The 24,225-nt window shown below is 46.3% G+C and overlaps 1 protein-coding gene across 3 annotated transcripts in view; it reads right to left on the bottom strand.

Annotated features, from left to right (window-relative positions):
- The window catches only part of PINX1 (PIN2 (TERF1) interacting telomerase inhibitor 1), a 94,303-nt gene that overhangs the window by 64,742 nt on the left and 5,336 nt on the right, over positions 1-24,225 (bottom strand). For all 3 annotated transcript variants that reach the window (XM_008248958.4, XM_070068210.1, XM_017337759.3), the window contains exons 2-6: positions 22,614-22,723; positions 19,957-20,049; positions 18,565-18,643; positions 7,466-7,558; positions 576-652 (exon numbers count right to left, since the gene is read on the bottom strand). In XM_008248958.4, coding sequence (XP_008247180.1) covers positions 576-652; positions 7,466-7,558; positions 18,565-18,643; positions 19,957-20,049; positions 22,614-22,723 — 452 coding nt within the window. The remainder of the gene's footprint in view (positions 1-575; positions 653-7,465; positions 7,559-18,564; positions 18,644-19,956; positions 20,050-22,613; positions 22,724-24,225) is intronic.

The raw sequence follows: 24,225 nt of genomic DNA, 5'->3' as shown, positions 1-24,225 counted from the left end.
TGGGGGTGGTTTAGTAGCACCATTCTTACCTTTTAGTTTGAAACAAACAGTATTGTACAATGGAGGAAACACCCCAGCTAAACCCCTTCCAAACTCTCAATGCTGACCTAGCAGTATCTCCAATGCTTTTAGGACGGGAGAGACCAGAACCAGAGAACGCCCATGAGTCTTCGTCCCGGGCCCACATTCAAGTTCAGTGAGGCCGTCTGATCAAAACACAGACGCCCTGCACTCCACCTCCCTCTTGGTGACAACAGAAACATGCTCTCCTCTTACTATATCAGCGGTAGGTGCTCCTTCCTGAGTCTAATCTAGTCCTCACACCAGAAACACACACACACACACACACACACACACACAGCAGGTGACACACACAGCCCCCTTTTGTAGGGTCCTTATGACCAACTATCACTAAGAGGGTCACATTCAGCTTCCATATGAAGCCTCTGAAAATGGCTACCTTTGCGTGTGCAGGCGGGGTCAGGGGAGTAACTTCAGCACAGATACAGTCTTACACACAGTTGAAAATCAGACAGTATTAAAACAGAACATATCAACTAGATGTGGCATCATACCTCCAGAGTCTTCTTACTCTGTCTTTTTCCAAAAATGCAGTCAAGGTCCGTTTTGCTCCGAGATGATAGATCTTTCCCTAGAAAACAACGCAGCACTTCTCAGTCAGAGCATTGTTTCTGCAGCTGGGAACACAACCACAGCTTATCCAGCTCCTCCCAGGACACAGTTTCACGGCAGAACTGCACAATTCTGTAACTGCTGACCTTGCTGCTCCCTCTTCTACAGGTTATGACTCCGTCACTGGTAAGGGTTAACTGCATTTAACAACCACAGAAACAGAACCAGAGCTCTTGCCACTGTCTTCGTAACTCCAGAAACGACCTAGAGCATACAGACCACAGGAGAACTAAATTCCAAAGTTGCCTCCCTATTCGTGTGCCTTCAAGGTGGAATTTCTGGGTCTCCGGTTCCCCCTTCACTTCACACAGACATGGCTACTTCCTTAGGATTATGAAATGTAGAATACCAGTCAATGCCAGATGCACAGCTTCAAACTCTACCTATGCAAGTGAGTGAGAACACACCACATGTGACACTCGAGAGCTCAATGATTAACTGAATTCATGAAAATGTTAAAAGAACAAATGAAATAAAAATGGCTTCAGATTTTTCTTTTTAAAATGCTCTTTACCTTTATGGCCACGTCACCTTCAAAGAAAAGGTTACATAAGGAAAGCAGGAGAAGAAATGGCTCTGGTGAAAGCAGTACCCAAAGAAACTCTGATTCTCATTCCAAAACCTAAACCAACTGATTTAAAATTCATTTCTTTGGAATGTCCACTTTTACCCATCAACATCCTAGGAGCAGTCAATCAAATCTATTTTCACTTTCAATTTCATGATAAATGCATTTTAAAATGTAGCCATTCCACATAAAGCCTTGAGGCCCTGGGACAGACACAGGAATCTGTGTTTCGAGTTGGAGTTCCACTGACAGGGACTCATCCATCCTCTTGGTTTCCTGTAGCAAAATGACTTGGCAAAGAAATGACATGACCCAGAAGGTTCTAGTTCACTGATGATTGCTAGGGCATTCAAATATGATACTGCTCAGTGACTCCATGAAATCGAAAAACAAAACACCCTTCAAATGAACACAAAACCAGTTCCATAGGCGGCAGCAGCACAGGTTAAGTGGTGCAATCAGTGCGACCTGTCCCTGTCAGAGGAGTGGGTATGCAGTGCCTCTAACAAACTCAGTGCTTTGGGTTGTAAGGTACTATGAAACAGAACTGGCATAGAGACCCCAGAGAGAACCTAGGTAAGAGCAGAATGAAGCGTATCACAGATCAGAGCTCAGAAAGGGAACCACAGGGGGCCGGCACTGTGGCATTGTGGATAGAGCTGCCAACTAAGATGCTGGCATCCCACATGGGCGCCGATTTGAGTCCCAGCTGCTCCACTTCCTATCCAGCTCCCTGCTAATGCACCTTTAGAAAAGCAACAGAGGATGATCCAAGTGCTTGGGCCCCTGCAACTCCACAGGAGTCCCAGAAGAAGCTCCTGGCTCCTGATTGGCACAGCTCTGGCTGTTGTGGCCATTTGGGGAGGGAACCAGCACATGAAGATTCTCTCTCTTTAACTTTGCTTTACAAATAAATAAATAAATATTTAAAAAATAAATAAATAACAGAAAATGGCCACAGAAGAGGCCAGGAGAAGTGGAGGCAGCAGGGCGAGGCTGATGAGCTCCCAGTGGGTGCAGAACTCCAGTATCAGCCCCTCGAGCAGCGCGGCTCATTCTCCATGGCAAAGCCCAGTCAGGGAGGCAGTTTCTGTTTCAGAAAAGAGCTGTACCAAGCTGCAAGTGTGCAGAGGCCAAAATACATGCACACTGCCCTATAAGTAGGAAAATGCAAATTAAGATCTCTCCTCCAGCAATTCACTGAAAGGATCAGGAACACAGGAGGGATTGGGGGAGGGGACCTGCAAGATCCCAATTCAGGATATCGAAATCTGAACTCCCAGGGATTAACAACAAATCTAAGAACCAAACAGAAAACTGCCCAGCTGGGAGAGACAGTGAGCTGGACCAGTGAAGGTACAGAAATTTCTACAGTTTTGTTGATGGTTCTTGTACCAGAAATGTTTATCCTTTAGCAAAGTTCATTAAGTAAATGTAGAAAGCAGGATTGTTACAGGCCTTGCTCTGGATTTGATCTGGAAAACAAGAAAACAGAGAAGAAATAACAGTCACATCCATGGGAAAGGAACTGAAAGTGGACAGAAACACAAGGACAGAAGTGATTTTGAGAGTTATCCATTCCTGGTCCTGGCTGAATGTTTATAGCCATTATAAAATCATGGCCAGTTCTGAACAAAGCATACATATTAAACCTGAGTGTCAAAAGCTTGTTAAGTCTCAGTTCTGAATTCTGGTAAAATCTAAGCAAGTGATGTTAATAACCTCGGGTCTTAGAGAAAATGATAATAAAAACATCTGAACAGAATAGAGAGTACATGTGATCTGCTTGGACTTAGCTCCTCTCTGTTTACTGGTTTTCAGCTGGGCCATATCTCAAGAACCAGGAAGAAAGACTTCCGATAGCCAAACTGCTGTGACCAAGTCCCTGCAAGGATGCACAGAGAGCAGCTTGGCTCGTGCTGGACAGCGTGTCTGCGCAGCAAAGCAGGGGGCACCTGTGCTGTTAGTCACACGCGTGACACCACAAGTCCACATGGGAAACATATGATGGTACCAGGCAGACACAGCACTCAGTGTAAGGGCAAAAGCAATATGTCAATAAGCACTAAGGAGAGAACCATATTAAAACTGAGAGTCTAAAAAAAAAAAAACCAAACAAGGAAATGCAGGGTTTATCTTCTCAGACTAAAGTAGCCAGGACAAGAAAATGTTGGTTTTAAAAATATGTTTGTTAAAATACAAAATACCTAAGGTTTCTGTAGATAGCTCCAGTTATACAAGAAATTCATGTTCATTTTTCAATCAAAAAGGATAAATAAAGACAATGTTATATCATTTTTTTAATGCAGCCTATGGGACTGATAATAAGCCTTAGACAAAAGGAAAAGGCAAAAAGGGAACGATGGACACCCAGGCAATCCGGAAGACTTGGAGTGCGGGGTGAGACCAGGGCAAGCCTACAGATCAGTAAGAAGGCAGTGTGGATTTGTGAAAGGCCCGCGCTGGTGCTACTTCATATTTTAAAGTCCACAGTCAGAATAGCGCCCCATGGGGGCAGGCTCCTGGCTGCAGCAGCACCTGGACCGTCATGCGTGTCCCAGGAATAAGGGGTCTGCATCACCCGCCATGATGAAGCTGCACAACGAACAGTTCATGCAGCTTTTCAGCCGCCAGTGCGCAACTGAAGGGCGAGGGCAGAGCTACAAGCCTGCAAAAAGGGCTTCATGTAAGTCAGTACTTTCCTCTCCGGAGAACATGGTCTCATCAAACGCTTTTCAGATGAAAAGAAATCATGCTGGAGTTTACGACTTTTAAAACAAATACAGAGGGAAGTAACGTTCAAAGTCATAAATTACTTCACATCAAAATTGGGAATTGGAGGCTAGAAAAGGAATACTTATGTGTCAGAGGTAAAATCATGTGGCTGGCATTTAGGCAGTAGCAAATTTTACATTACTCTGTTACTACCATCTTTGTTTTAAATTATTTTTAGGCCGGCGCCGCGGCTCACTAGGCTAATCCTCCGCCTAGTGGCGCTGGCACACCGGGTTCTAGTCCCGGTTGGGGGGCCGGATTCTGTCCCGGTTGCCCCCTTCCAGGCCAGCTCTCTGCTGTGGCCAGGGAGTGCAGTGGAGGATGGCCCAAGTGCTTGGGCCCTGCACCCCATGGGAGACCAGGAAAAGCACCTGGCTCCTGGCTCCTGCCATCAGATCAGCGCGGTGCGCCGGCCGTGGCGGCCATTGGAGGGTGAACCAACGGCAAAAGGAAGACCTTTCTCTCTGTCTCTCTCTCTCACTGTCCACTCTGCCTGTCAAAATAAATAAATATATATATATATATTTAATTTATTTTGTTTATTTGAAAGACAGAATACAGAGAGACAGAGAGGTATCTTCCATCCACTGATTCACTCCCCAAAAGCTCACAAGAATGCTCCAAAGCCAGGAACCAGGAACTCCATCCAGGTTTTCCATGTGGGTGGCAGGGACCTAAGAACCTGAGCCATCATCTGCTGCCTTTGAGGGTGTGCCTTAGCAGGAGGCTGAATCTAAGCAGGGGCAGGACTCAAACCCGAGCACTGAGGATGCAGGCGTTGGCGGCGTAGCCTGCTACACCACAAGACCCACCCTCCATTGCTACTGTCATCCTACTAAAGGCAACTTTTTTTGGACAGGCAGAGTTAGACAGTGAGAGAAAGAGAGAGAGACAGAGAGAAAAGTCTTCCTTCCATTGGTTCACCCTCCAAATGGCCGTTACAGCTGGCGCGCTGCGCTGATCCGAAGCCAGGAGCCAGGTGCTTCCTCCTGGTCTCCCAAGTGGGTGCAGGGCTCAAGCACTTGGGCCATCCTCCACTGCCTTCCTGGGCCACAGCAGAGAGCTGGACTGGAAGAGGAGCAACCGGGACAGAACCGGTGCCCCAAATGGGACTAGAACCTGAGGTGCCGGCGCCGCAGGCGGAGGATTAGCCTGGTGAACTGCGGCACCAGCCCTAAAGGAAACATTTATCTTCACTTTTCACTAGGCAATATAGAATGCCATCATCCTACACTTTAGCGTCCTGGACCATACGCAGAGTTAGAACTTGAATCATCCTCACCAATTAACTGAATTTGTTACTTTCACTATGAGCATGCCCACAGCTAACATCCTTATTATGCCCAATGCTGAAAAAGCAAAAGTTTCATAAAAAGAGTCTGATAACATAAAACAAAACCGCGTTTGGAACTGCAGTGACTCACAAATGTTCCCTGGCTCCTAAGAGAGGAAACTGAGTCTGCGAGCGGGGAAATGGCTGGGTGACTTGTCCCACAGGGGAGCGGCAGGACCCAGCCTTCCTGTGATCTGAGATGGCCCAAAGCTAGAGAAAAGAGCCGGTCACAGCCAAGGACAACACCTGGCTCTGGGACGAAACACTGCTTCTAGTAAATTCTCAGTGGACCACGAAGACAGCCACTAAGCAGCCGCTTTCCTCACTGCCTGCCTTCCTGGCCCCACCCCTCCCCAGCGTGCATGCATGCTGCTGCTCTCCTGCCTCGCTCACATTCCTCTCGCACTGCTGCTCCTCTGCGCGCCAGCACCACCTTCTCGGCAAGCAGGCAATCCCCATTTTACCAGAGAACATGAAAGCACAGTGCACCAGACAGCCTGACAGGGTCACCCAGCGAGGGAGTGGCTTAACCAGAAATAGAACGCAGCTCCTCCCGGCATCCAGCAGATTAGAGAGATTACAGAGGTTTAGCCGAGCTTCAGCAAATGCTTCAGATGAAATCATGCATGTAGTCAGGTACGAGAGGAAAATCAGAAGATTCTACCGGCAAAAGTGAAAGCTGAAAAGACTGCCATTCCGTGCAAGCATCCCAGGCCGCTGTACGTGCAGGAATGCACCATGTAGGGGCACCCTTGTGCCGTTTTTCTCCTTTTTTCCATAGGGTCTACTGAAAACAGAAGGGATATTTTAAGGGGCTATGTATGCAGTGATCACTGGGCAGGGAGTGACCGGTTATCACCTCCTCCAGAGGACTGAGGAAGGGGCCTACAAAGACTGCCTGTGTTCTGTGGCAGGTGTAGGGCAGAGAGAAGCCCTGGTCAGAAGTCATACAAGCTAACAACAGATACTTCATGCCTGAGAGAAAAACAAAGGAATGGCACAGAAGAGCGACCCAGAACACACCAGTCTCTCCCTGCACACAACCCCTAAGCTATTCAGCCCCAAACCCATTCAGCTCCACAGTGGTTTCTCACTTACACCAAACTCAGTCCTACCTTTTGGGACCTTGGCCCCAGGTGAGAAACACCACCAACAGCTTACAGTAGCAGGGATTCTAGCTCCCACTGCTAGGAAGCCCGTTTTCAGGAGTTAAGGACTCCCCAGGCATGCTGGCAAGGCTAAAGCAAGGAGATGTGGTTTTCCTGGCATACTGAGGTAGAAGTACATATCCACTCTCCTAGGGAGAAACCATCAAATGGTGACCAGGTATCACACCATTATCACCAGCAGACTTATTATACCTTATACACAGTATACTGTGTAATAAATACAATTTTGTGGCTGGAATGCACATTTAATTCATGATGCTGTTTGGGAAATCCATCTGGGTAACTGAGTAGTTCAAGTTCAGTTATTTCTTATCAGGACAAGACTGCCACCTAGTGGCTGAAGACTGCACTCACAAATGATTGCTAGACTTGAAAAGGGGCATGGGGAGTGGTGATGGAGGAAGACACCACCTAGCTCTCAACTGCCACCCTCCACGGAATGCCTAAGCTCACACTCCAAGAACTACGTGGAACAACACAAGGGTCAATTTGGGAGTGTGATTTATCACACTGGTGATCCCAATATGGAGCATAATTCCCTAAATTGGCACATTGGAGCTATTCATCACCAAAACTCGGCTCTGAAACCTGAGAAAATATGGCTAAAAACGTTGAGCAGTAAATTACAAATCTGACACGGCCTCTTAAAACCCCTTTTCACCTCTAAGTAGCAGGTGGACTTCCACTTTCAGCTTGGCCAGAAGACTCCTCATAGTCTAAACCCATCTGGCTGGCTCCTGTCCGCTCTCGTGATCTGAGTCTGTCTTTCAACAGGACCCCCGGTGGCCCCAGCGACGCAGAGACTTCAGCACTGCTGTCAAGCCCCTCGGCAGGGACTGTCCATAACCCCCATCTTGTACACACAACAACAAGTCACTGCTGGCGACAGCTAGAGGCTTCCACAAATACAGAAACACTTCAACTTACCTTTCGTGAATTTCATGTAATGAACACGGTTTTTGGAGATTTTGGACTTCTCCTCAAGGCTGAACGATTTCTTTTCCTTGTTGTCGGAGGAATCTTGAAAAAATGAAAGCCTTGCATTAAACTCCACGGAATCCATTCTCATACAGGAAATCGTTTTACCTAAATAAAACTTTTAGGAGCCCCACTATCTGTTATTGAACCCTAACCAAGCGATTAGAAATATTTTCCTTAAACAGCATACCATGGATTAGCTGAGACTATCTTTTAGAAATCTGTGAAATCTTTGAGGAAGAGAAATGAAAAATGTGTTCTTCACACAAACATTCACACTAGCCTTACTCATAATAGTAAAGTACTAGAAATAACCCAAAGGTCCTTCAATGGGTGAAGAACACTTAACAAACTGGCATATCCTTACACTGGAACACCAGCCCACAATAAAGAGGCCAAGCTACTGATGCATGCCACCATAGAAGGACCTCAGGGCACTGAATGTAGGGACAAAAGTCAATCTAGCAGTGTTTGGCCTAGTGGTTAAGGTACCGCTCAGGACCTGCACATCCCACAGTGCAGTGCCTGGGTTCAAGGCCTAGCTCCACTCCTGACTTCAGCTTCCTGTTAGTGCACATCCTGGGAGGCCGCAGGCGGTGGCTCCACGCGGGAGACTGGACTGAGCTCTGCTGCTGTGGGCATCTGGGGAGTGAAGCAGTGGGTGGGCGCCTCCTCTCAGGCTGGCTGTTTCCCTCTGTGCCTCTCAAATAACTCAAAGGACCACCCAGGGCAGGTGTTGGACACAGTGGCTAGGCTGCCACTAGGGCCACCTGTACCCCTCGCTGGAGTATCCACTGCAAGTCCTGGTTCTGCTTCCAAACCCATCACGGAAATGTACATCCCGGAGACAGCAGGGGATGGCTCAAGCACCTGGGTCTCTGCCCCTCACGTGGGAGACCCAGATGGAGTTCTGGGCTCTTGGCTTTTGCCTGGCCCAGGGTTGGCTACTGCAAGCATTTGGGTTATGAGCCAGTGGATAGAAGAGCTCTCTCTCTGCCTTTCACACTAAAAAATTAGGGACAGCTTTTGTGGCACAGCAGGTTAAGCCACTGCTCATCCCATGTCAGAGTGTCTGCGATCACACCTCGCCTCTGCTTCTGATGCAGTTTCCTGTGGAGGAACCTGGGAGGCAGCTCCTGGTTTCAGACCAGCCCAGCCCTGGCTGCTGTGGGCATGTGGGGACTGAACCAGTGGCTAGATGATATGTCTCTGTTTCTGTCTGTCACTCTGCCTTTCAAATAAATACAAAAAATTTTTAAAAATTAAATAAAATAAAAAGGTCAACAAACAAAGAGCATATACTGAATGGTTCCATTTATAATACAGTCTCAAAATGATAAAACTAGACAGAGAACGATGGCTGGCCTCCAGGGGAAAGGGATCAAGGTAGGGTGGGGTGCAGGGGGATAAAGGAGTGGAATGTAGGAGCAAATACAAAGCGGCAGCACGAGGCAGCTCTCCTGTGCTAATGGGACAGTTCTGCATCCTGATGTGGTGGTGAGATGAATCTGTGATAAAACTGCACAGAAGCATCGCACACATGCTAGATATGAAGCTGAAAAATGCAAAAGCAGAGTAAGTTCTGCAGTCTCATTAACAGTAACTCCGACCGCTGATTTTGCGGCTATGACATGCTGTGAGTGATGTAAGATGTCATCCCTGGGGACGCTGGGCTAAGGCTATTCAGGACTCTCTATACAATTTTTCCAACTTCCAATCAGCCTATAATTATTTTAAAATAGAAAGTTTTTCAAAACAGTGAATATAGGTAAGACAGGCTGAAATAGCATCGCAGAGGCCACTGGTGTGGTGTAGTGGGTTAAGCCAACTCCTGCAATGCTTCCATCTCTATAGAAGCACTGGTTTGGGGCCGGTGCTGTGGCACAGCGGGTTAAAGCCCTGGCCTGAAGCACCGGCATTACATATGGATGCCAGTTCTAGTCCCGGCTGCTCCTCTTCCAATCCAGCTCTCTGCTTTGGCCTGGGAAGGCAGTGGAAGATAGCCCAGGTCCCTGGGCCTCTGTACCCATCTGGGAGACTTGTAAGAATCTCCTGGCTCCTGGCTTCGGATCGGTGTAGCTCTGGCTATTACAGCCATCTGGGGAGTGAACCAGCAGATGGAAGACCTCTCTCTCTCTCTCTCTCTGTCTCTACCTCTCTCTGTAACTCTGTCTTTCAAATAAACAAAATAAATTTTAAAGAAAGAAAGAAAAAGAAGCACTGGTTCAAGTCCAAACTGCTCCACTTCCAATCTAGCTCCCTGCCTAGGAATGCAGCAGATGGCCCAAGTGCTTGAGCCCCTGCCGCCCATTATGGGAGACCTGGATAGAGTTCGTGGCTCCTGACATCATGAAACAGGTGCGAGATGCTGGCCAGGTGAGGCCAGGTGAAGAGTGTGAAGCATGACCTGGAGGGCTACCTGCAAGGGTGACAACACAAACACAGCATGGAGGAGGGAATGGGCGAGATGCTCTCCTAACAGAGGAGGAGAACGTGAGGCACCAAGTGGTCCCTTCCAGATCAAGTCCCTCCAGTCAGGGTCACCGTTCAGACACCAACTAGCAGTCCACACTCCCTCCCCTTTATCTGTCTGTCAAGCCCAGACAGAAGAGCACCACAGAAAGAGTATCAGAGGGAGAAAGGGGACTGAATTCCTCTTAGTCTTCAGGAAATTTAGGTCCGAGGGTAGAGACAGGGGAAGAAGGAAACGTTCACCTTAACATCAGGACAAAACAAGCCCACTGGGCAGCATGTTAGCCAACGGTAATCTCGCCCAGGAAGAAGTTACTGATTTCCTAGACCACAGTGCAAATTCCACAGAAGGCTCCGAAGGTGACGACGGATGTGTCCAGCTTTCCCACAGTGCCCGATGACCTCAACAGGAGGACACACCCTCTTCTAAGCCACTTCCTAGGCATGCCTGGAGGGCTTCTTCATCACCAACTTTTTCTCCTCTTTCCATGACCCAAACGGTCATATGGCAAATAAGATTTTTTTTTTTTTTTTTAAGATTTATTTATTTAAAAGTCAGAGTTACACAGCGAGAGGAGACAGAGAGAGAGAAAGAGAGAGAGAGGTCTTCCATCCGCTCATTCACTCCCCAGTTGCCCAACTGGCCACAACAGCTGGAGCTGTGCTGATCCGAAGCCAGGAGCCAGGAGCTTCTTCCGGGTCTCCCACATGGATGCAGGGGCCCAGGACTTGGGCCATCTTCTACTGCTGTTCCAGGCCATAGCAGAGAGCTGGATTGGAAGTGAAGCAGCTGGGACTCGAACTGGCACCCATATTTGGATGCTGGCACTGCAGGTGGCAGCTTTACCAGCAACACCACAGCGTCGTCCCCAACAAATAAGATTTTCAATGTTGATGTTGCATATTCACATCGTGCAGGAAGTGATCAACTTAAAGGAGCTGCCACCAGTAGAAAGCTCGAGCAGCACCAGGCGCTGGGCCAGGCTGTCCAGGCATTCTCATACTTCTCCCACAGCCCTACAAGGTAGCTGCCATGGCACCGGAACTTAGCGCAGGGCAGACACGGAGGAAGGCTCATGCAGGCAGCAGCTATGAAGGACCGAAGCAGGCAGATGCAGCTGAGAGGGCACACCCCGCATGCCAGCAGAGCCGCTGTCAGAACTGAGGTTACCTCTGGGCCCGCAGACTCGCCCGTGGAGGGGCGCCTGAGCACTTCTCTGCACCTCCCAGTGCTCCCCAGCGGACAGGAGCAGCAGTCCACATCACCTCTCCCACTGCCCTCCTCTCCCGTACAAAGGGAAGGCCAACTGCCCGCTTCCCAGGGCAGCGTGGGCGGGAGAGAGCCTCCAGTCAGGGTCCCAGGGCAGTGTGGATGGGAGGCAGCCTCCCGTCAGAGCAGCCGAGGCAGCCCCTCCGCCACCTCATTAGGACAGGCGCTGCCAGAGACTGCCCTGCCCGGTTTCCTAAATGCCGCTCAGAATGCACGATGTGCGGCCTGGCTTCACTAACTGCAATCTACTAAACAGAATGACAGCCTAACCCAAAGGCAACCGTTCTACACCTGAAGCCTCAGGGTTTTACAAATATTCACATGTATTTGTTTTGTGGCAGAGAAACATGGCAGGATAACCAGTTTCTTAAACGTTCAAGCATCAAAATATGTTACCAGAAAATACCACGGGCCTATGAAATGGAGCACCTCCTCATTTCTGACCGCTAAAGAAGCGCTTGCTCCGGGAGCCGCTGAATGGACGGCGCCAAGTATCAGACGGCTTTGGTATTTAGTGTCCACTGCAGACATGAAGAACTGATGTAATGGTTTATTTTTAGATATCACCTACTGTTGCCTGGAGACATCCAGAGATATAATAGCTATATAGTAAAATGTCATTATTTCCCCACAGGCCAGGATTATATTCTTTGCAACTATTTACCTATGACTTAACAAACACCAAGATGCCAGTCTAAAACTGTGAGGGCACACTGTTTTTCAAAGCTCTCTTAGGGGATATGTGAGCAATAACAAAGGAAAAAAGTGAAGATGCATACCTTAAAAACAACCTTTGTAAATAACACGTTCCTAGCATCCCAGTTTACTTCCAGAAATGAGTAAGATCATAAGCAACAAAATATCTGATGCAGGTTAACAGACGTTTCCTAAAATGAAAAGTTCTCCAAAAGGTTAAGTTGAGTCATAGGGGACAACTAAGTGAGACAGGGGAACTTTTAAAAATTAAATTTTAGGGGCCGGCGCTGTGGCACAGCGGATTAATGCCCTGGCCTGAAGCGCCAGCATCCCATATGGGCGCCGGTTCTAGTCCTGGCTGCTCCTCTTCTGATCCAGCTCTCTACTATGGCCTGGGAAAGCAGTAGAAGATGGCCCAAGTCCTTGGGCCCTGCACCTGCGTGGGAGACCTGGAGGAAGCTCCTGGCTTCTGGCTTCAGATCGGCGTAGCTCTGGCCATTGCGGCCATCTGGGTAGTGAACCATTGGATGGACCTCTCTCTCTCTCTCTCTCTCTGCTTCTCCTCTCTCTGTGTACCTCTGCCTTTCAAATAAATAAATCTTTAAAAAAAATTAAATTTTAAAGAATGTAATGATTTTCATGACCCAAAAAAGAAGAGAGTTATCTCTAAAATCTTCACAAGACTACGAAGAAGATAGTATGGAATCCCTGCTTAGTCAACAGGCAAACCAAAAAATTGTGTCAGCAATCTTAAGGAACTGAAAATATTATTACAGCAGAAAAACGTTATTAGCTCATTAGGCCACCTAATTTTCAGACTTAATATAAGTACAATGCATGACTATGACCAAAAATCCACTTGGATAAAAACACTGAATCTACCTTAGATGACACAGCAGAAAAATGGTCTATTAGGTCCCCAAGTTCATTCCTTGGAGCAGGCTGTCCCTTAAAGGAATATTCTAAATGCTTCCTTCAATACTTGGGGGTGGCAGTTTAAAAGGCCTGGTTTGGCTAGAGTTGGAAATGCAAGCATCTCTATCCCGTGGGTGTGGCTGCAGAGCGACTGGCCCCCTCTAGTGGTATTGAGAGGGAACTGAAATCTGTGCATTAGTAACTGTAGCTTTCACACTAATGAAGACACTTGTACACCCCAGGCAGAAAAAGAAAACTGAACCAGTACAGATTAACTTCTGAACAAGACTGAGTGAGAACAGGTAATACCTCTTGAAATCTGTTAGGCACGCAGGCCTTCCTAACAAATAACACAGGGACCTGCTGGGTCCCTGGAAATAGCCCACCTACTGCACTTCCTGCAGCCAATGCTCAGCCCCGACCATCAGCACAGGCAGGACAATGGGGCCCTGTCCTGTGCCGGGGCTTCCACAACCTGCAATGGAGTCTCTCACAAACAGTGCTCAGGACACCATCAGATCAGAAGGAAGTAACTTTCCAGCTATCACCATCAATTTCAAAAAAACACTGAAAATCCACTCCCTTTTCTCCCCATCTGCAAACCGAATCCCAGGCCCCTTCTTCACCGAGCCTGAAGCCCAGGCTTTCCCGTGCTCTTCTCCTGAACCGCTGCACAGCACTCTCTCACTCAGCGCACCAGGTACTAGGAGTTATGACACCAAGCGGAGTACAGAGGCAGCTGTGTAAGAGTAGGGAGGAGGGGGAGATGTGGGCAGGGGGTGTGTGGGGGGAGGGGCTTTAAGAAAGGGTCCCAGGTGGGGAAGTTTCCTCCTCCATGATATGGTGGTGGCAAAGGTCACCTGGCTGTCTGAATCTGTTTAGAAAAAATGAATACTGTTTATATGAGGGTACTTCAAAAAATTCACAGAAAATGGAATTAAGACAGGTTTATTTTGGTGCAAAAAAACTGAATACATATGTTTTCCTATGTACTTTTTTTAAAGATGTATTTATTTATTTGAAAGAGCTATAGAGAGGGAGGGAGGGAGGGAGTGAGATCTCCCATCCACTGGTTCACTCCTCAAATGGCCACAGCGGCCAGGGCTGAACCAGGCCGAAGCCAAGAGCCAGGCATTACAGTCATGGCTGGCCGAGGGTGCTGCGCGGTGAGCTGACCTGGGGCCTTTCTCCCTTTGCATGTGTGTCTAAAAGCAGCAGTGAAGGAGCTGAGCAGCTAAGCGGCACGTCTGACATTCACACGCTTCAAAACACAGAGAAGAGAAGGGGCGAATCGCTGAGCTTTGCAGCAAAGGAGGGAAGCATGGGAAGTGGCTGGTAAATGCGACCAAGAAAAAGCTCTAAAACCAATTTTAAATGATTTTAAGTACCTAACGCGCATGGGACAGAACTATAAATGCACAAAGGGACTAGAGTAAAAGCCAGGCTCGGCTCTCACCCAGAGCCTCTCCCTAGAGGCAACCACTATTTCCAGGTTCTTAAGGGAACTATCCTGTGTGTACACAGAGCAGACAGTACAGACATTCTAGCGATGCACTGACCTGTGGGCCAGACCATGCTTTGCTGCAGGGGCCGCTCTGGGCTCTGCAGGATGTTGTGCAGGATCCCTGGTCTCACTGATCCTCAAGCGTGGCCATCAGAATGGTTCCTGCCATTGCCAACAGCACCCCCAGCTGAGAACCAGAGCACCCACATGTTATTTCCTCTCTATTTTTAATCTTACAAACACATGCCTTCAAATACTGGTTTTCATCTTCCTTTTTCATTTTGTAACACTGGAGATCATCCATCAGTAGTATAGGGATTTCAAATGCTACTTATGCACTCCTTTTTTGTTTTTGAAACAGACTAATTTGGGGAGAAAGCATAATTTCCTTTTGATTTTGTTAATGACACTAGGAAAAGCTTAACCAAAATGAAGCCACAATCCATGTACCTAAAAGTGTCACTTGGGGGTGGGCATTTGGCACAGTAGTGAACCAGTGGGAATACACGCATCCCACATGGGAGTACCTGGGGACAAGTCTGGGCTCTGCTCCTGACTCTGGTTTCCTAATGTGGAAGGCACATTTCCTGGGAGGCACCCGGTGACAGCTCAGGTGTTCAGTTTCCTGCCACCCATATGGGAGACCAAACTGAGTTCCTGGCTCTGGGGTTTGGCCTGGCTCAGCCAGACCGCTGCAGGTATCTGGGAAATGACCCAGTGGATGGGAGATCTTTGTTTCTTCTCTCAAATAAATAAAATAAATAAAAATTTTTAAAGAAAGTATCACTCCTTACTTGGAGACAGTATCATCCTGATTACTGATAGTAATTGGGGAAATATTCTATTTTAGAGTTTGAGCCTTGCAAATCCTAACAACAATAGTAGCGATCATAGCGGCTAGCACTCACTAAGTTCCTCGATGTGTTAGCAGGTTTGAATCACTTTAGATGGATCAGTGTAGTCAGATCTCACAATAACCTCCCAAGGAGGATACTACCATCGCCACACTATTACCACAGCGGACACCAAGGATCAGACATGCAGGTGTAAGAGTCACAACCAGGATTTAAATCCAGGCAAAGAGGAGGGTGCTGTGGCACAATGGGTTAAGCTGTGGTCTGCGGTGCCAGCATCCCATATGAACACCGGTTCATGTCCCGGCTGCTCCACTTCTGATCCATCTCCCTGCTAATGGCCCGGGAAAGTAGTGGAAGGTGGCCCAGCTACTTGGGCCCCTGTACCCACGTGGGAGACCTGGATTAGGCTCTGGGCTCCTGGCTTCAGCTTGGCCCAGTCCCTACGGTTGCAGCCATTTGGGGAGTGATCCAGCAGATGGAAGATCTCTCTATCTTTCTGTCTCTCCCTCTCTCTTTTTGCCTCTGTAACTTTGCCTTTCAAATAAATAAGTAAATCTTTAAAAAAAGAAAAAGAAAAAGCATCCTTGAGTTTTACTACTTCAGATATTCTGCTTTTTCTAATACGAGTTCAATATTTTCACAAAACATTTTCCTTACAGTTTTGCTAACAAATTACTACCCTTCATATAGGACCACACATAGAACTGTTGGGGAATTTCAAAATCTTTATCCGATGGATGAGCAAAGCAGTCCAGGTTACACATTTCTGAGGAAGCCTGATGAGGTGCAGGAAAACACACACAGCACCTGCCCCAGCACTCCGTGGGCCCGCTCCCACACATGGCGAGGCAGTGAGCCTTCCTACAGTTACATCCGCACTGTGATCTGCCCACACGATGACCAGCATATCCCGCCAGCTCCCTCCCACGCAGGACTGTCTTATGCATCGGTGTGTGCTCAAGCTTGAAGTAGTTCCTTGCACAAATCCCACTAAATGTTTGCTGAACTCAAATCTAAGACTCAGAAGAGGCTCCAGACTTTGGATAATCCCAGACTGAGTCAGCGATGGAAGACCTTTTTCTCTGTCTCTCCCTCTGTCTGTAACTCTACCTCTCAAATAAATAAATAAATCTTAAAAAAAAAAAAATATATATATATATACGATACTCAGTGAATATGAAGAGACCCAACATCTCTAATCAACAGAAAAATGCAAATCAAACTAAAATAAGACCCCATCTCATACTCATTAAGATGGTTTAAAAAAACAGAAGATAACGAACACTGGTGAGGCTCTGGAGACACTGGAACCATTGTATGCTGTTGGTCCAGCCACTAGCACCAGAGAAAACAGTATGGGAAGGCCGCCTGCACTGCGTCATCACAAATGAGTCACAGCTGTTCCACTTCCAATCCAGCTCTCTGTTAATGCACCTGGGAAAGCAGAGGACGATGGCCCAAGTGTCCGGGTCCCGGCCCACATGTGGGAGACCTGGTTGGAGTTCCAGGCTTGTGGCACTGGCCTGGCACAGCCCCAGGCCATTGTGGCCATTTGGGAAGTGAACCAGTGGATGGAAGATTGCTTTCACTGTGTCTCTCCCTCTCTCTCTGGAACTCTCCTTTTCAAATAAATAAAATAAAATAAAATCTTTTAAAAAATTAAATGAACAACCTTAAAAAAAAGTATGGCAGTTCCTCTAAAAATTAACAATAGAATTATGATATGATCTAGCAATTCCCCTAGATACATACCCAAAAGAACTGACAGCACATCAAAGAGATATGTGCACATCCAAGTTCACAGTATTATTCATAAAAGGTGGAAACAATCCAAGTGTATTTTGATGGATGGATGGATAAACAAAATGTATTCTAGAACTACCAAATGGAATATTACTCTGCCTTAACAAGGAACACGTGCTGTAGCACGAATGGCCCTCGAGGACATTATGCTAAGGGAAATAACTCAGTCACAGGAGGACCAAGACTGTGTGACTCTTAGAGTAGTCAGTCAGTAGAGACGGAAAGGGGAATGGTGGGGAGTGGGGCCGGGGCCGGGGGAGTTGCCGTTCGATGGTACAGAGATTTGGTTTCACAAGATGACGAGCTCTGTGCACACAGTGATAGCGGCAGCACGACGACGTAAACGTGCCAGGTCACAGTGATGGTCATGTAGTGTCACATCCTCACCACACCAGCACCAAGTACATCCACAGTAAAATGGTTAAGGTGGTAAATTTCATGATGTGTAGTTTACCACATTTAAAAAAAAAGTGCAGAAAAAATAATAGTCTAGACTTCATTATGAATATGCAGTGGAATTAATTAAAATTATATCCTTTCCTTCCCAACAGCCAGGGAGAAAAAACTTCTGTTACACTCTAAAATCACATCTAATGGCCACAGCTTCAGAGACGGGAGATTAGACCATCCATGCCCTTTCCCTCTCCCAATGGTATTGCCTTTCTGTTAAGTTAATAGACAAAATGCAAGGTTCTCTATTCCATTCCTACAGTTTGGGAATAGAAAGTCTACAATGAGCCCTTTGCAACAAATTTGACTGTTCCTGAGCAACCTGAACCACCTCCGGGAATTTCAAATGGAAACAAAGTCTGCTGGGCTGAATTGCGGAGCACAGGGTTTCCTTTAAGCCTTCACAGGCTACTGTTTAAAGGTCCTCTTCCTATTTCTTGCTTTGCATTTTAAAAACATTTTCTTGGTCATATTCAAGCATTCGTAGAAAGATCAACTGTATCAAATTTGAGGTATAAACTAAATGGATTTATCTTGCCATGCTCAAATTCTTAATGGGGGAAAAAACCTTTGTTGTGGCTAAAAGTTCATTCAATGAAAACACCATTAAAATACAAACAGAAATAAGCATTTGTAATAGTTTCAACTGCTTCACCTTCACACTCAGGCTGCTTACAGTAAAGAGTTGACAGGGGGCAGCACTGTGGCGTAGCGGGTAAAGCACCACCTGCAGTGCCATATGGATGCCGGTTCAAGTCCTGGCTGCTCCACTTCCAATCCAGCTCTCTGCTATGGCCTGGGAAAGCAGAAGATGGCCCAAGTCCTTGGGTCCCTGCACCCGCATGGGAGATCCAGAAGAAACTCCTGACTCCTGGCTTCAGATTGGCGCAGCTCTGGCCGCTGCAGCCATTTGGGGAGTGAACAAGTGGATGGAAGACCTTTCTCTCTGTCTCTCTCTCTCTAACTCTGACTTTCAAATAAATAAATAAATCTTTAAAAAGAAAAAAAGAGTTGATAACAATATTTTACACTGAGATTACATCCTGTAAACCTGATGATTAACAACATGACATCTTCCTACCTGCTGTTTCCTGCCCATGGCAAGTGTTCAGTTCGGCCAGGAGCTGGTTAAAATCATCTTGATGAGCAATCCAGTTGTCCTGAAAATACCAAAAAGGAACGAATGGGAACCTGTGGTTTCCCTAGAATGACTGAGAGAGGACATATTTTAGAGTAAAGGAAATCTGGTAGTTAATACAAAATTTTTAATGGTCCATTAAAATGCTCTTTGAAAAGTCTGAATGAATTCAAGAAATGTGACTTACCTAAATCAACATTAAAAAGGAGCTACTTGGAAGCCTAAGCCTTGATTTCAAAACTGGATGACTTATCCAACTTGGTGTCAAAAACCAACAGGCTGTCTATGTGTTAAATATTAAAATAAAATTCCCACCTTTTTCCCATTTGGGGAAACTATGTGGTTCCCAGGGCAAGAGCAGTAAGAGGTATAGACACTCTCTTCTTTGCTCAATAGCACTTAAAATATTTTACACAATTCTAATTATTTGCATCAGCTCCAATTTTTTATTCTGTAAACTCTGGTGAAGGGATGAGGAAGGACTATGTCCTCTGGATCAATATGCACACATTTATATGGTGGCTGGTTAGTAAGTTCATTACAATAAACAGAATCTGACTTTATAAAAGAATGTGGATCTCCAAAGAAAATAAGTATTCTGTGTTATCTATCTCTCAAAAACTACATTCAAAATCAACCGTACACAAATTCTTTCTTTGGAAGCAGAAAATCCACACTGCACCAATCCACTCAATGCTGCTTAACTGATCAGAACAATTCAGCTTACCTAAAATAACGCTCCCAATTTTCTACCAGATTCTGTTGGCTGCAAAAATTTAGGAAGAACACTTTCAGCTTTCGTACTTTCTAAAGCCAACAGTGACACTGAAAGTGGAAAGCATGGTAGGCCACTAATTTTTAATTATACTGTCACATTTCTGAAGTTTCAATGTTCAAGAACAAATGTGAATAAATTCAACTGCTGAACACCTGAAGTCAGAGCCAGACAGACAGGAAACACCACTTTCCTGCAATACTTTCAAAACAAAATATTATCCACTTTCAATAATATGAGCTAATATTAGTACACAGGTAAAGACAAAAGTTCCTTTCTGTTCTGAAGTCAATTATTTCTATAAAAAGAAAATTTTTTGCCAAGTTTAGCAATAAAACTAACCTGGGTCTCTTAGTCATGAGCAAGTAAGGCATCCCCAAGGACAGTAAGGCAAGGTGAAAGCAGAAGACATAATGAAGAATCAGCTTAGCTGGGGCTCTCAGTGACACAAAGCATGGACTATGCAGACTTGCATGGTTAAAACTGCTCATCAATGTGAGTATTTACAAAACCAAAGTCAGTCAAGCAGGCAAACACCCAGCAGGCACCCTGTTGCTCACTTCATTATTGATCGTCGCTCCGAGTCCCAGGTGATTATTTTTAACTTGAACTTTAATATGCTCTGTGGCTCCTTGCTCCTGAGCCCCTAAGCCCTGTAGAGATCAAACACAAAGTTAGCATTTGTACCTGCTAGAAAGGGAGATTCCCTCTTCCTGCTTTCAGCAACTGTTCAGCTAGCTACTAAGCATCTAGAAGTGAGGCACAGCCTGGCCCTCCGGGTAGACTCAGTCGAGTGGATTCTTCGAAGGTAACGTGTCTATTAACACCAAGCAGGCACTTACTAACACATGCCAGATCTTCAAACGGAGACCAAACACAAGGCCCACATAACCACTACACAGGCATGCCCCTTGCAGGTGCTCGGAAGCAGACCACTGCTGTAAAACAAAGAGAAGCCCATTGGAGGTCTGGCGTCTATGGCTCTCTCCATTAATTTCACAAAATGACACAGAGGAAGGAAGGAGGCCAAACTCCAAGTGGCCTGCATCAGTGACCACTCCTGCATTTAGAAGGAATTCAGGTAAGGAGAAGAACCAGTGCAGGGCTCTACAAAGGGCTTGGTGCACTGGAGAGCTGCAAAGGCACCCAGGTGGCTTCAGCGAAGTGAATAAAGAGGGCTAGATCTCACAGGATGGGACTTCCTGGGAAGTTAAGGTAGGAATCTGCTAGATTTTTAAGTGGGAATGACATGATCTAATCTCCAGAGATTAAAAGCTCATTCTATGTGGCGCAGCAGGTAAAGCCACCGCCTGCAATGCCAGCATCCTATATGAACACCGGTTCAAGTCTTGGCTGCTCCACTTCTGATCCAGCTCTCTGATATGGCCTGGGAAAGCAGTAGAAGATGGCCCAAGTCCTTGGGCCCCTGTACCTGCATGGGAGACCTGGAAGAAACTCCTGGCTCCTGGCTTCAGACTGGTGCAGCTCCAGCCATTGCGGCCAACTGGGGAGTGAACCAACGGATGGAAGACCTCTCTCTCTCTTTCTATGCCTTCTCTCTGTGTAACTCTGACTTTCAAATAAATTAAAAAAAAAAAAAAAAAAAAAAGACCAAAAACAAAGAAACAAACAGCTCATTCTGGCTATTTTATGATACCAGAGAAGGAAAAGAGAGGAAGCAGAGAAGCAGCTGAGAGGCAGGGGCGGGGCTAAGGACAGGTGATGACAGTGACTGGACCAGGGCAGTGTCTGGATACAGAACAACGATCAGGGATGCAGAAACTCAAAGAGCAGAGTCCGTAGAGAGACAGCAGAATTCCTTTCTGTCCTGAAGTGAGTATTTCTAGAGAGAATGGGGAAAACTTGGGGCAGAAAAGATGCAGGAGATGGAGGGTTTTACAATAAAAATGACACCCTTGAGACACTTCGTCCCCAGGAAAAGGTCTCTGCCTGGTGCACAGAGGACACAACTGGACCAGACACAGAAAAGGGCCAGCTCACGGGCGTCAGATAATTCCAAGCATGGCACAGGAATGCACGGAACCACCTGAACGGAGCACTCGAGTTGGCCTGGGGCTGAACACAGGGGAGCTCTGCAGGAACAAGAGCCAGCGTGGTCACGGAGAAGAAAAAAGCAAAAACAAAACAGGAAAGAGGGCAGTGTGTGGAAGCCAAGACAGAAGTGTTTCCGAGAGAAAGCAGGCTATTATTTCCAACACTGCTAATGGAGTGACCACTATGAGATCAAAGAGGGGTCTGCTGGTCTTGACAACAAGTTCACTACAGACCTTGACAAGAACCATTTAGGTGTCGAGATAGCGGAAGTTCTTACTTGAGTCAGCAATAAATGGAATGTGAGAAAAAGGAGAAGACATGTAATCTACTTATAGTGGGGAACAGCCATCACTCTTAGCAATATAAAACTCTGATAGTTGGGTATGATGCCACGTACAATGAATTTAAAAGATGCTAATTGGGGCCAGCACTGTTGTGTAGCAGGTAAAACCTGTGGCCTGCAATGCAAGTATCCCATATGGGTGCTGGTTCGAGTTCTGGCTGCTCCACTTCCAATCCAGTTCTCCACTATGGCCTGGGAAAGCAGTGGAGGATGGCCCAAGTGCTTGGGCCCCTGTACCCACGTGGGAGACCTGGAAGAAGCTCCTGGCTTCAGATTGGTGCAGCTCCAGCCATCGCGGCCAACTAGGGAGTAAACCAGCGGATGGAAGACACCCCCGCCCCGTGCGTGCACGCCTCTGCCTCTCTAACTCAGCCTTTCAAATAAATAAATCTTTTGTTAAAAAACAAGATGCTCATCACAGTAGTTTAGATGATAAGAATTGACATTTAGAAGGGTATTCAAAAAGTTCATGGAAATGCATAGTATGAAAACCCACACATGGATTCCAGAGACTATTTGCTCGAGAAGAGAAGAGATGGAAGAGAAGAGAAGAGAAGAGAAGAGAAGAGAAGAGAAGAGAAGAGAAGAGAAGAGAAGAGAAGAGAAGAGAAAATTTTTCATTCCGTTTTCCCAGGATCTTTCTGAAATACCCTAATATGTTCAACTTTATCATCACATAGGGACTACAATTTATTTCTCCAAAATTACTTATTGATCCAAAACATAAATTCCTCCCAGTCTCCTAGGGATATCTTCTCCGGATGTCTAATCTCTTTGATTGGCTCAATCCCCCCCCCCCCCCATTTTCCTCCTAAATACCTTTCCTTTAGACCACCCCATCTTCTCTAGCATCCTTTGGCCAAACTTGGAGTCGTCATTACTCCATGCTGTGTTTCTGGGATCCAGAGCCCACTTCTGCTTCCGCCGACCTGTAAATGAGAAAGTGTGTCATCACAAACACAAATGTACATAACACAGGCACACACACATGCATAAAATATGACATGTCCTATTAGATACAGGTGTCAGAGTCAGCACAGAGTGGAATGTTGATAGGTTGGGTCATGTCTCCTGGTTTCCTTAGTCACTCAACACACAAACTGACCTTACAAGAAAAAGTAAAATGTTTCCTATAAATGTGACAAAGCAAAATAAACACTCGGTATACTATCCGTTGAGCCTTCCACAGTAGGTCACTGGCAGCAACAGACAGCACTGTCGACACCAGTGTCCTCATCAGGGACAGCACCAGCATCGTAGCTACATTCCTTGTCATCTATTATGTGCCAAAGGCTGTACTTACATTAGATTCAATTTTCAAAGTATCCCAATGAGGGGAGATAATTTTATCTCCATCTTTCAGATGAAAAAATACAGGGCTAAAGGAAAGAAATCTGCCTAACGTGTCCCCAAGCAAAATCAGACCCTTTCTACAAACCAAGGTCCTACTGACTTCAAAGATTTACAAGTCTTCCTAATCCACAATGTAAACAGTCACTATGATTTTGGGGACAGTCAACTCAATCTTCTATACACACAAGCTACAAATATCCCCTTCTCAATGAAATGCTCCCAAATCCCATAATTTATTCCCTGAACTTCCAGTATAGATTATGCTTCTTTTTTGGCTCTTAATTAATTCTAGTGCTTTATGGCTACATATGCATCCTCTGTGCTTCCTATTAGACAACAGTTTCCTCATATGGGTTGCTTTCATAACTTTCTTTCTTATGTATCATTTCAAGACATAAAAAGGAAAAAAGTTTTGCCTGAAAAGACGCTCAATAATAAATACACAAGTAAATGTATGAATAAATAAAAAAGACAGGAAGGAATGGGGAGAAAAGAAAGAAGAGAATATAATTCTATTAAAAAAGCTAGGCTGGTGCCACGGCTCAATAGGCTAATCCTCCACCTGCGGCGCCGGCACACCGGGTTCTAGTCCTGGTCGAGGTGCCGGATTCTGTCCCGGTTGCCCCTCTTTCAGACAGCTCTCTGCTATGGCCCGGGAGTGCAGTGGAGGATGGCCCAAGTCCTTGGGCCCTGCACCTGCATGGGAGACCAGGAGAAGCACCTGGCTCCTGGCTTCAGATCAGCGCGATGCACCGGCCGCGGCGGCCATTGGAGGGTGAACCAACGGCAGCAGATGATGGCCCAAGTACTTGGCCCCTCCCAGCCATGTGGGAGACTAGGACAGAGTTCCTGGCTTTGGCCTGACTCACACCTGTTGCAGCCATCTGGGTAGTAAACCAGCAGATGGATCTGTCTGTCTGTCTGTCTTTCCCTCTCTATCACTCTGGCCTTTATAAATAAATCTTAAAATTAAAAAAAAAAAAAACTGGTATGAGTTTCATTTTTTTAAAAAAATATGTTATTTATTTGAGAGGCAAAGCTATAGAAAGAGGAAGAGACAGAAAGAAATGTCTTCCAT

Source organism: Oryctolagus cuniculus, chromosome 2, assembly GCF_964237555.1.
Source record: "Oryctolagus cuniculus chromosome 2, mOryCun1.1, whole genome shotgun sequence".
Lineage (NCBI taxonomy): Eukaryota > Metazoa > Chordata > Mammalia > Lagomorpha > Leporidae > Oryctolagus > Oryctolagus cuniculus.
This window is presented reverse-complemented; position numbering and strand designations above follow the sequence as displayed.